Consider the following 13367-nt stretch of genomic DNA (forward strand, 5'->3'; position numbering starts at 1 on the left):
TATTGATAGTTACATTTATTACCAGGGGCCATTAATCAGGAGACAGTGGAAAGAATCGACTGCTTTCAGAACATGTCGCTAGAAGCCGATGAGCTCATCATCCTTGCTTTTGTCAGCCTGGTAGCCAGTAAGTGCCAAAGACTGATTTTGTTGAGGAAGGCTCTTGAATACTTTTATGTGAATAAAACGATCATTACCTACTCGTATCTGGAAGTTAAAAAAAAGAAAAAAAGAAAAAGGAGATTCATTCACACAGATCCATGTCAAATGAAAGATCTACAGACCTATAAAGATTTAGCTGCAATAAGCTCTTTTGGAATAGCATTCCTAGACCACCATTCTTAGACCCTTAGTTTACATAAACCTTCCATCTTCTTTTATGAGAGAAAGGGCAGGCTAAAGGCATGGCAAGAGACATAGGTCCTAGGTTTATTTTATTTTATAGTTTACTATATTCTGTGCACAAATGAAAGTCCAGAGTTGCATTTCATTTTCAAAGATGCACAGATCAAGAAAACAAGTGACAGTCTTTTTGATGTTTCCATTTTCTGACTCCCAAATTGGGATACTTTATTTGTCACATAGTTTGAGCAAGGAGAAGAAAATCGGAATTGCCCTAGAGAATTTGGGATGTGTGGTTCCCATATCTATATTAGAACCTGCTTTATAAATGCCCATAGGTAAAACTGAGCAGGACCCAGGGGTGTAGAGTCTAGTTTCCCTTCTGAAGTAAAGGGATCTTGCTGGGAAATCATTGGTATGAAGATTGAAATGGTAATCTGGGCATGAATCTGGGACCTAGAAAACTATGGTAAGAATTCCCACTTTTGTTCTTGGTTCAGACAGTAAAAGTTTTGTCTTTGAATAATATTTATTGTGCTCTGGTGTCCCTTCCTAACCTAATTTTATTTTATTTAAAAAAATTATTATAGAAGGATGGCTTTATTTCCCTGTGCTGTACAATATATCCTTGTAGCATATTTATTTTATACTTAGTAGTTTGTACCTCTTAATCTCCTACCCCTATCTTGCCCCTCCCACATTCCCTCTCCCCACAGGTAACCACTAGTTCATTCTTTATATATAAATCTAACTAAACTAATTTTAATAAATGTCATTTATCAAATGTTTACCATGAGTCAGACACTATGATGACCATCTTATATACTTGATTATATTTACATTTTGTTCCAGGCAAGAAGAAAGGTGGAACAAGGACCATTTTACAGATGCAGAGCAGATTAAGAGAGATTAAGTAATTTTTCATAAATCTCTCAGCTAATAAGTGACAAAGCCAAACTTCAACATCTGTGTTAGTTTCACTCTATGGGGTAACATTTCAAAAACATTTATTCTGTGCTTGGAACAGGGCACCAGCTTTTGCATACATTATTAGAGGCAGCACAGCTAATAGGTAAGTATCAGACTACTTGGGTTCAAATTCTGGCTGTGCTCTTATAGTATTGTGACCTTTGTTAGTTAGTTCACCTCCCCAGGGGGCAATTTTCTTATCAGCAACACGAAGGAAATGATCATACTTATAGACATGTTGAGAGGATTAAATGAGATAATACATGCCCAGCTCTTAGGACAGTGCCTGGCACATTGTGAGTGCTTAGTAAACTTCTTTTCTTTTAAAAAAAAAAATTTATTTATTTATTTGGCTGTGCCGGGTCTTAGTTGTGGCACACTGGATCTTCGTGGCAGCATGTGTGATCTTTAGTTGTGGCATGTGAACTTTTAGTTCCCTAACCAGGGATCAAACCTGGGCCCCCTGAAATGGGAGCATGGAGTTTTATCCACTGGGCCACCAGGGAAGTCCCCATAAGTGCTTAGTAAATTTCTAGTTCATTTATTCCACACAACACCCTGCAAAGTAGGTTATTATTATTCATGTTGTGAAGCTAAAGGAATTAAGGCTCAGAGAAGATGAGGGGCTGTGGATCGCACAGGTTTTAACCAGTCAAACAAGCCGAGTAAGTGTTCAAACCCAGGACTGTCTGACACCAAAGCCTACAATCCTTCCATTTTACCACCTGCCTTTTGACAGGTACTTGAGAAAACCAAGAGGAGGTCACATCACCAGCCAGATCTGAAATCCAGAGAGTGAGTGTCTCAGATCAAAGAGGTCAACAGCTAGATGGCCAGGAAGTAAGGAGGGAACTGTGGTCAGTGACTTTAATCCCATAGGAGAAATTTGATAGCAGATGGAGGGTAAGGTAGGGAGGGAAGGGGACTGTGGTCTTAAGGGAAGAAATTTCCAAGATAGTTTTCTGATGGGCCTTTTAAGAAATGTATGAGCTGGTTAGCATGCGAAATTTTTGTACTTGGATTAATCATAAATTATTAAAATAATGATCCCAATTTTGATGGAATGTTTCTTATCTTTGAACAAAACCACTTTTAACTAGAAACCATTCTTTTCTAGCTGTGAAGAAAGCAGGAAGGGAGGAAACAAGACCATTGCTTTCTGAGGACGAGGCAGGATCTCACCCCTGTGTAGCACCCCAGCACCTGGCATGTACCAGGACCTCAGATGTGGTAGGACTGGGCTGATTTTTGTGTATGTGTGTGTGAATTCTGTTTTATTTATTTTTTTATACAGCAGTTCTTGTTAGTTATCTATTTTATACATATTAGTGTATATATGTCAATCCCAATCTCCCAATTTGGGCTGATCTTTTCACATGACCCAGTCTTGTAAGTTTTTCATGCAGAGCTGCTTAACAACACATTTTTATTTTTTTTGCTGAAAACATTAAAAAAATTTTATATCTTAAGTGGTTAATTGTTTGTTAAAGAGAAATAAGCCAGACTGTGCCCTCGTCAAGTAGGTTAGTAAAGGTTAAGTAAATACATTTGAATGTCTGTTGTAATTATTTACTAAATGAGAATTATCATCTTCTCAATACAAAAGGTTGAAAATGGCTTCCACATATCCATGGTTGATTTGTTGGATTGGTTCCCTCTCAATAACTTCACAAAAGTTTTCTTCATTTAGAACTGGATCAGTGCATCACTTAATTTTCTGATATAACTATAAAATTAATTTTTAAAAGACTTTTAATACTCCACTGCTTCAAACTACACCTATAGTGCCACAAGTTGAAACTAGTTATTTGAGTTACAAAAATAATATATTTAAATTATATTAATCAAAATTCTTATTTAAAGGGCAAAAGTTGTTTTAAATGATTTTCCCAGCTAATGATTCAAATCATTCCTTAAACCCATTTAATTTAGACACATAGAATCACAAAGCTTTGAGATGGAATAAGCTTCAAGATAGCATCTGGTCCAGTCCCACATCTTCAGGATCCTAGGATCCCACATGAAGGAGCCATGACCGCAAGCTAATCATGCTCTGAATTCTGAAGTCTTTTTCTATACATTTTCTGGAAATTAAGTTAAGAATTGATATAAGAAAGGTTTCTAAATTCACAAGAAAAAGGTGATATAAATATACCGTCATCTGCCAAGTTTGAGAGTTTACCACTTGGGCAGCACCATGCTAGGTAGGCATCTTGATTTAGGACAAGGAGAAAGAACAAATTATAAGGTAGGGGAGACAGGGAGCATGGCATAAAGTGAAAGATACAACAACATCTTTTAGTGCTAAAGTGAATGTTGAACTCTAACCTTAATGTAGTAATTAATTCCAGCAACCACTTGAGTTTTATATTCCACAGCTTCGAATTCTTCATAAGTCTCATTTGTTTTTTCTTCAAGCTGTGGTTTAACCTTAAGAAAAGAGTATGAAATAAAAGTCATATTTTTATGGCAAGACAAGAGAAATTTAAACAACAACAACAAAATCTCTCTGCCCTTTGGCCTCCCCTCTCCCCCCACTTTGCATTTTGTATCTGCATTATGCATCGACCAAACCACTCCCATCAGCAGGAATACCTGCTCAACCATAAACATGGTTTAACATGCTCCTAGCATCGACAAGACAATTCCTTAAAAGATAACATCCCTCCTCTATCTTGTAAGGAATCACATGACCCACCACCATGCTGCTTAGATCTGGATTAAATAAACTGTCAACTATACATCATTTGATGTACAACCCTCCATCTCGAAAAACTTATGTACCTGTGCCTTGACTTCTAATGGGTGGAACAGTTCTCAGAGCTTTCTGAGATGTTGTTCTTCCTGGGTTATAATCCATAATTTGGCTCGAAAAAATTTCCCATTTCTTTCTTAAATCAACTGATTTTTTGTTGACAAGAGGAAACAAATTACCAAGGCTATATCGAACTCCATTTATGTGATTTACACATCTGTTAAATATGTATTTACAAATAGGTAAACATGTCTTTGATTAATAAAAATGGGAGACCGTAATTACTGTTTCATTACAAATTTTTTTTTATTTTGAAATAATTTCAGACTTAAAGTTGCAAAAATAGTATAGCATATCTCAAGACCCTTACTTTAATCACACCCACAAGTTCCTTTGCCGTGCAAGGTAACATATTTAAGGGATTCAGGGATTAGGGCGTAGACATCTTTTTTTTTTTTTTTTAGAAGATGTTGGGGGTAGGAGTTTATTAACTTAGTTATTTATTTTTGCTGTATTGGGTCTTCGTTTCTGTGCGAAGGCTTTCTCTAGTTGTGGCAAGCGGGGGCCACTCTTCATCGCGGTGCACGGGCCTCTCACTATCGCAGCCTCTCTTATTGCGGAGCACAGGCTCCAGACGTGCAGGCTCAGTAGTTGTGGCTCATGGGCCCAGCTGCTCCGCGGCATGTGGGATCTTCCCGGCCCAGGGCTCGAACCCGTGTCCCCTGCATTGGCAAGTGGATTCTTAACACTGCGCCACCAGTGAAGCCGCAGCCCATAAAATTTTATGTGCGTATACAGCTTTAGTCAGGCCTCCAGTGCATCTAGGGTTCTCCCAAGGCCACACAGTCCTTCCCATCAGTGGGCAAGCATTTTGAAACCTTTTCTGTTTGTGCCTCGGCTTGGGTACCAGATTGCTTTCAAAGATCTAGACATTTGCAAACTCTTTGAGTTCTCAGACCATTTTTGAAGGGCAAACACTTCTCGGACCACTACCCATTTCTCCTGTAACATTCAGAATAGATGGGAGGAATGTGATTGCTTTCTTGAGATGGAAAGTGAGGTTAAAAAGTGGAGAAAGGAAGGAAACAAATAGTGAAGAAAAAAAAGAAAGAAAGAAATGGGAAGAGGTAGGGCACAGGAGAAAGAAGAGAAAAGTGGACAAGCATGCAGAGAGAATGAGTAAGAGAAGAGTTCATTGTCTTATTGCTCCCCCCTACCTAATCCTTTTGAGCCTTTTGAGCCACTGGGTACCAGTCAAGTTAGGAGCTGAGCTGGGAAGGGTTAATCTCTACACAAAACCCCAAATTATCTATTTAAGCCTCATTTTGCAGATGAGGAACCTAAGGCTGTGAGGAGAACATGACTGCTAATGGCTGAAAAATTACTGATTATAGTTATTTGGCGTTTTAAATGCCTTGAATAGTGAGTATCTGATTTATCTTTTTTTTTAAACTATGTATCAGACATTTTTATTTCTATCTGTCCTAGAAACACATCCAAATCTGTAACCTTTCCATTGTAGCTATGCAGTCCACAAGTCCAGAATTTTCCATCAGAGAGTTGATTTCAAATGTCCTGGTTTGTTTCTGTAAGTGCTCTGGCACCTATCAGACTGTGTGCCTTGATTGCAGGTTCACTGTACTTATAACCCGTAGCCCTGCTCCCCCTTTCCAGTAAAACAGATTTGTGTTGCTCTATTGTTGGAGGCTATGAACCTGGGATGATGAGATTTCAGGTGAGGAGGAGGAAAAGGGGCAGAGTTGGAAGGAGCTGATCAGTGAAACCTCATTCAGAAGGCATGTTGTTGTTGAAAGACCCCCCAGGACGGGTGCTAGGAGGGTGAAGCACACCTGGGAATGGTGGTCCGGAGTCTGGTGGTAAACAGACAGACCTTGAGCTGAACACAGTTGGCATTCACCTTCCTCCGCCTGCCATGCATGGTGGTGGTTGAGGTGTTGAAGGGAACAGTGTAGGTTTGTTACTTGGGTCCCAACCAGGGGAAGGATGGTTCCAGGGAGGAGCGCCTGGTAAAATGCAGTTACCCCAGAGCTGTTCAAGCATTTCTTGTTGCTGCAGAGCATGAATCTTGGTAAGCTGCTTGTTCTCCAGGATCTGATGATTTAAGCCACACTGAACCCAAGACCCAGGCTACCTGTAATCATTCTGCAGAAACACTTGGACTATGCATAATTTAGGAAAAAATGCATAGAAAGATAATGGTGGCAGCATGGATAGGTCATATTTGGGAAGTTTTAGAGAGTAACAAAGGAGAGTTTGGGTAGCAACATGAGAGTACAGTAGGGTTGGTGAGAGGTGATGTGTGGACATTTGTCACCTATGTTTTGAGGGCAGGGGAAGTATGGGGCAAGGCACCCAGCATACAAGAAATGATGGCACCTGGCTTAAGGAGTTCAAAGTCTTAGATTGGAGAGAGGAATGAGATCAGCAGGGGATAAGTAATTCAGGGCATTCTCAAACAAGATAGCTGCAATCTTTTTTTTTTTTTTTTTTTTGCGGTACACGGGCCTCTCACTGTTGTGGCCTCTCCCATTGCGGAGCACAGGCTCCGGACGCGCAGGCTCAGCGGCCATGGCTCACGGGCCCAGCCGCTCCGTGGCATGTGGGATCTTCCCGGACCGGGGCATGAACCCGCGTCCCCTCCATCGGCAGGCGGACTCTCAACCACTGCACCACCAGAGAAGCCCAGCTGCAATCTTTTAAGAGAAAGAACTGAGACGCCATCTGGTTGGGCCATGGGGATGGGACGGATTGAGAAACTGAGGAGAGAGAAGGTCCAGATCCACCTCTGTGGGGTTTCTAGAAAAGGATCAACAGGATATGACTGAAAGGATGTCCTGGCAGCCCTAGGGTCCTGCTGTGGTTGTTCACTGGCATGAATCTGTAGATTTGTAATGGGTGAGTTTTCTGTGTTTTTACATCTTCCTTGAGCAAAGTTCTCTGAACCTGGAGTAGAAGCTGAGGAGGAAGTTGTGGCAGTGACCTCTAATTAAGGACTGGAATGCCAGAGCTCACGAAGCCATGGAAATCAGGGGTAGAGGAGAGTATGAAACCACCCATCATGTGATCCAGCTGGATGAGTGATAGAATGGGCCTAGGCATGCTCTGATGAAGATGGGAGGTGAGTGTCTGAAGGATTCTGGTGTGGATGAATGGCAGGTTCTCTGGACGTGGGGACAATGGAAGAGGTGACTGATGAGCGGGCTGTAGTCAGAGAGGAGAACACAGATTTGTGGGTAAGAGCCATGACATGCTAAGCTCCTGGATGTGTCCATAATGGTATGCAGATGGGGTGTTTGTGTGGTGTCCTGGCAGACAAAAATCATGATCTGTGTGTATGCCAGGAATGGTATTCAGCAGTCACGTTTGACTTAGGGGTGTGTGTGTGTGTATGTTTTGTGTGTATGCATCTGTGCATGTGTAATAATAGCCCTTATTTCTAAAAATAATTATTGAAATAACATTTCCTTCCTGCACATCAACATACTCAGAATTCTCATCCAATGGTTTTTTACATATGGCATAAGATAATGGATCAGCCATATTTATCCGGAGGCTTTTGCCAGTGGGCCATTCATTTGCTCCTTAATTATGGCTTTTTATGGATGGGGCCATGTTTGGCTCTTTATTTCCTTGTGTGTATCCCTTTTCTCCAATCTATTTTATAAATTTCTCTGAGGGTAGGGACATTTTTTATGTCCCTTCTCTCCCTATAGCAATTCACACAGTACTGTGTACATAATCAGTGTTTTCTTTCTTTCTTTTTTTTCTTTTTATTTTGGCCACACTGTGCGGCTTGTAGAGTCTTAGTAGTTCCCAGACTAGGGACTGAACCTGGGTCTTCAGCAGTGAGAGCAGAGTCCTAACCATTGCACCTCCAGCTAATTCCCAAATCAATGTTTTCTGAATGAAGAAACCAGGCTTGTTTTCCTTTGTGACAACTTGTCTCCCCAAATAGGAAAAAGGAAAGAAGAGGGGCATAGAGAATCTTTGGAAGAGGGGGTTTTTTCCACATGTACTCTGGACCCAAGTACTACTAACAGCCTTTAGTACCTGATACCAGCATTGCCTTCCAGTCTCTGTTATCTTCAGAATGGAGAAACTCCTTTCTTCTGCCTCCAAAAATGTTCAAGTCTTCTCAACCCCAAGCCTTTTGTTTGATTTTCTTCTCTTTCTGAACTGATCCAACCTCTCTCTTTCATTCTGATGTCAAATTCCTTGAACCTGCAGTCATCATTTTTCTGATGCTTTCCCCTCTCTATGGGATGACCTTCCCCTCCTTCAGGCAAAAATCTGAAGTAAACAATTGTAATGCCTCACCTATGCACATTGCTTTCTCGTTTCCAAGTCACGGCCTGCGGGATCTTAGTTCCTGACCAGGGATTAAACCCATGCCCCCTGCACTGGGAGCTCAGAGTCCTAACCACTGGACCACCAGGGAATTCCCTCCAAGTCATTTTTATGCAGGTGCTCTCATTAGTCCTTACGGCTCTGAGGTCGAAGGGCAAGAGGTGTTATTTTCATTTCACAGATGAAATTGAGATTCTTTGCCCACCCTCTGATTTTAGAAAGCCCATCTCCCATAGGCCTCTCAGAATACCCTGTATCTGTAGTACTGCAGGCAAGTGAGGTCACGGACAGCCTGGGCATCACCAGAGCTGGTTAGAAATGCAGAAACTCAGGTCCACCCCAGACCTACTGAGTCAAAATCTGGTCTTTTTTTTTTTTTATTGTGGTATGCGGTCCTCTCCTGTTGCGGAGCACAGGCTCCGGACGCGCAGGCTCTGCGGCCATGGCTCACGGGCCCAGCCGCTCCGCGGCATATGGGATCTTCCCAGACCGGGACACGAACCCGTGTCCCCTGCATCGGCAGGTGGACTCTCAACCACTGCGCCACCAGGGAAGCCCCAAAATCTGGTCTTTTAACAAGACCTCCAGGTGACCTGTGTGCACATTCAAGTTTGAAAACACTGACAATACAGGGATTTGAATGAAGGCATTAATAACTTAATATTACCTTCTTCAAGAAAGAAAAAGTGACAAGGTATTTACTTTTTTTTTTTTTACTCTTAACATGGGTGAATCATCTAATTTATTATTAACTATTTCCTTTGAAAACTTGCATCTGGATTACCATATCCTTTGGAATGTGCATTTTCTAAGACACCTTGTATCTTGGTGTCTAATTGAAACTTTTGATCTAATATTCTTTCACATATATTTATTCACATTATTGTAAAGTAACTACTTTTTTAAAAGAACTCTTGAAAGGGAAATACTTAGCCCCACAGAATGAGTGGTAGAATTTCAGGCATCTGCTCTCTTAGAGAGCTTCTCAGTGTCTTAACATAGAGAATCCCATCTCTTCCACTTACACAACAAGCTAATCTTTGCCAAACAGTATCATAGAATGAAGTTTCAGCGAGAAAAAGCAAGAAGGAATGATACAAGAAAATAGGGCGACAATTTATAAACCTAAAATAGAAATTTATATACTTTTTCTTTTCATAAAATATGCAATACAATAAATGTTTATTATATAGGTAATGGCTAACCAGACAACACTTAGAAAAATGTATTAACCTGCTAAACACACTGAATTCTATTTTCACCATAATGAATTTTGGAATCACCATAGACTATGCCACTTCTCTACTAGTTTAATCATCTTCCAAATACTAAAACATTGTCCATTGAGTCAGATTTGTAGGAAGTCTGTAAGTGGATCATCTTTATGATATTGCTCTTCATTCAATCTATTAAAATTATTTTTCCTGTAGTGCATTTGACGTCTAGTTCATCAATTATTTTTTTTAAAACCATAAGCAGTTTCTTTTTTTTTTCTTAATTAATTAATTTATTTATGGCTGCATTGGGTCTTCATTGCTGTGCACAGGCTTTCTCTAGTTGCGCCGAGCGGGGGCTACTCTTCGTTGTGGTGCGCAGGCTTCTTATTGTGGTGGCTTCTCTTGTTGCAGACCACAGGCTCTAGGCGCGCGGGCTTCAGTAGTTGTGGCACGCAGGCTCAGTAGTTGTGGCGCACAGGCTTAGTTGCTCTAAGGCATGTGGGATCTTCCTGGACCAGGGCTCACACCTGTGTCCCCTTCATTGGCAGGCGGATTCCTAACCACTGTGCCACCAGGGAAGTCCCTAGTTCATCAATTGTTAACAACCTCAGACTTTAATTACATGTTGGCTCCACTTGGTGAGAATAGAAAAGTTTCATTAGAAACTGAATTAGTAATCCTAGAACCATACATTGTAAGAGCCTTAGAGATGATCCAATAAAAATTCTTCTTTTACAAATGGGGAACCTGAGGCTCAGAGAAGAGATATGACTTGCTCAATATCACTCTTACATTTAGAATTATCAGAGGTTTCATCTGAAAAACTTTTCAGTTGTAAGGAAACCTGAACAAAACCACACATTTCCCCATATTCTGGTTTTGATGTTCACCCACACATTTAACACAGGGCCAACCTAAACCAAGATTTGGGATCAAACCTTTTCATGGGCTGCATCCACTCACCGTGTTAGCGATCTCCTGGATTTCTGGAGTGGCAGGTTTGGCTTCAGTTAAGCCTCCAGATATCATTTTGGCTAACTGCGTCTTTTCTGGGCAGGATGCTGGCGCTGAAGTGGTCAGGTAAGGGTGGAGGCTCTGGTTTTTAAAGAAGGTGTTGTTCACAAGCTCCACCTGTAGAAGGTTTTATTTTCCTCAAAGAACAAAAGGCAAAGGGAAAGTACATCTTGAAGGGACAAAGGGAGTATGTCTTGAAGTAAGTCTTCTTGCTTCCTCAGCAGAATATGCTAACAGGAGCTGGCAAGAAGGAGGGGCTGTGGAGGAACAAGTGGGTATATACAAGGCGTAGTGCTGGAACAAGAGTCAAACTTGCCTGCATTCTCTTTGCCCTTGGTTCCATCCTGTTGCATCTGAAGTATGAAATCTGAAACCCCAACCAGAGAGTTTCCCAATGTTTAACTTCTAACAAAAACTTTATTTTTTAAAGGAATATTTTTTTAATAATGTCAAGGCTGATTTTTTAAAGTGGACTTGACTTTATAAAGAAAGTAAAGATCTATCTGGAGAATCTTGGCTGGATGTTTGTATTTTACTTTTATTTACATTTCTAGAACTGTTTAAAATACAGAAAAACACAAAGGATAAAACAATAAATACCTATATTCCTATCATCCAAAATGAAAACTTTTAACATTTGGTCATATCTGTTTCCTTTTCTTTTTTGGTAGTTGTTTTCAAGAAATAAACTATTGATATCACAAGTTCCCCACTCCCCAACCCCCAATCTTGCTCTCCACACTTGTAAGCTACATTGTGAGTTTGGTATCCTTCTAGCCCATTTTTTATACTTTTATTTAGTGTGTTTTTAAAAATCTACTTAAATTTTATGCTAAACATATACTCTATATTATGCTTTTTTTCTACTTAATATATTTTTCAGTCATTCCGTGTTGATACACAGAGAGATCAATCTAGTTCATTTCCTTTAAGTGTTATTCTATGATAGATCTATTTATCTATCTACTTATCTCTATCTATTTATCTATCTACCGTTTATCCATTCCCTCTAAGTGCTATATACTATTCCATATTTTACATACTTATTCCCCTACTGATGAAGACTTTGGTTGTTTCCAGTTTTTTACCCTTATAAACAAGAGGCATTGTTTTTCCTTTTATACATGTGTGAGGGCTTTTGCAGGCAAATTATCTAGAAGTAAAACTTGTTTTGTGTGCATATTTATTTGTATTATTTTATTCAATTTTTGGAATGTGTAACACGTACACATGATAAAAATGTTCAAAAGGAACAAAAGAGTTTCCAATATAAGAGTGTTCCCTGCATTGGCCAGTGGATTCTTAACCACTGTGCCACCAGGGAAGTCCCTGGAATGCCTTTATCTATGTATTGAGAAAAATAGCAAATGTGGATGACATGATGCTCACTCAAGAGGCCACAAGTCATCTTAAGATTTTGGCTCAGCTCTGGCCACACGTAATCCAGACAAGGTGGAGGCGCCAGCCATCCTGGAGTCCAGGTGGTGACACCAATGACATCAGTGACACCAGAAGCAGCAAGGCACCAGAAAACCTGGAGGCACAAGCAGCTATAATGAGGGTACGTGGTGCCATCTTTGGCAGAGGCAGTGAGAGTGGAAAGTGCCAAGTCTCAAGTATTGGGTTGGCCAAAAAATTCGTTTGGGTTTTTCCATAAGGTTTCTGGAAAAAGACGAACGAACTTTTTGGCCAACCCAATATAATGAGAGGTAGCTCAGGTAAGAGAAACCAGAAATGTGTTAAATGTCCACCTACTGAAAAACAAAAGAAAGGCTCCTAATTACTAATCTGGTGAATTGTTTAGAATCAAGTAAAAAAAAAAAAAAGCTTTACCTAAAGAAGAAAGGTGTTTGCCACTTCAAATGCACTGGCAGAGGAAAACTCATCAAACACCGTGAAAAACCATGGTAAGATGGTATCCCAAAAAGAAATGGACAATTCTCCAGAAACCAAACAGAAAGCCATGGAATATTGCAACCTAACTGATCGAGAATTCAAAACAGCTGTCATGAAGAAACTCAACGAGCTACAAGAAAACTCAGAAAGGCAGTTCAATGAACTCAGGAATAAATTTAATGAACAGAAGGAGTATTTTACCAAAGAGATTGAAATTCTAAAAAGGACCAAACAAATTCTGGAGCTTAAGAACTCAATAAATTAGAGGAAGAATGCATCAGAAAGCATTGGAAATAGAGCAGACCACATGGAAGAGAGAGTGATCAGGAAGATAGAAATGTACAAATGATACAGGTAAATGGGGAGAGAATTAAGAAATTCTCTGAGAATTGTTTGACGCTATTAGGAAGGGCAGTATTAGGATAATGGATATCCCAGAAGGAGAAGAGAGGGAAAAGGGAACAGAGAGTTTATTTAAGTTTATTTAAGGAAATAATAGCTGCGAACTTCCCAAGCCTGGGGAAGGAACTGGATATATAGATACAAGTCCATTAAGCTAAAAGAACATCTAATTACCTCAGTGCAAAAAGACCTCCTCCAAGACACATTATATTCAAACTGTCAAAATTGAATGATGAAGATGGAATTTTAAAGGTAGCCAGGGAAAGAAGGATGGTAACCTACAAAGGAACCGCCATTAGGCAATCAGCAGATTTCTCAGCAGAAACTTTACCTGACAGGAGAGCATGGAATGATATACTCAAATATTGAAAGATAAAAACTGTCAGCCAAGAATACGCAGATAT

The 13367-nt window shown here is 40.1% G+C and overlaps 1 protein-coding gene across 1 annotated transcript; it reads right to left on the reverse strand.

The window, feature by feature from the left end:
• Window positions 1-10770, reverse strand: CSTA (cystatin A). Its single transcript, XM_060149315.1, has 3 exons — window positions 10615-10770; window positions 3640-3741; window positions 1-207 (listed from the first exon to the last, which is right to left on the reverse strand). The coding sequence occupies exons 1-3, from the start codon at window positions 10678-10680 to the stop codon at window positions 79-81; spliced, it is 297 nt and encodes a 98-aa protein (XP_060005298.1). The 5' UTR covers window positions 10681-10770; the 3' UTR covers window positions 1-78.
• Window positions 10771-13367: the final 2597 nt, after the last annotated feature.

Source organism: Lagenorhynchus albirostris, chromosome 5, assembly GCF_949774975.1.
Source record: "Lagenorhynchus albirostris chromosome 5, mLagAlb1.1, whole genome shotgun sequence".
Classification (NCBI taxonomy): Eukaryota; Metazoa; Chordata; class Mammalia; order Artiodactyla; family Delphinidae; genus Lagenorhynchus; species Lagenorhynchus albirostris.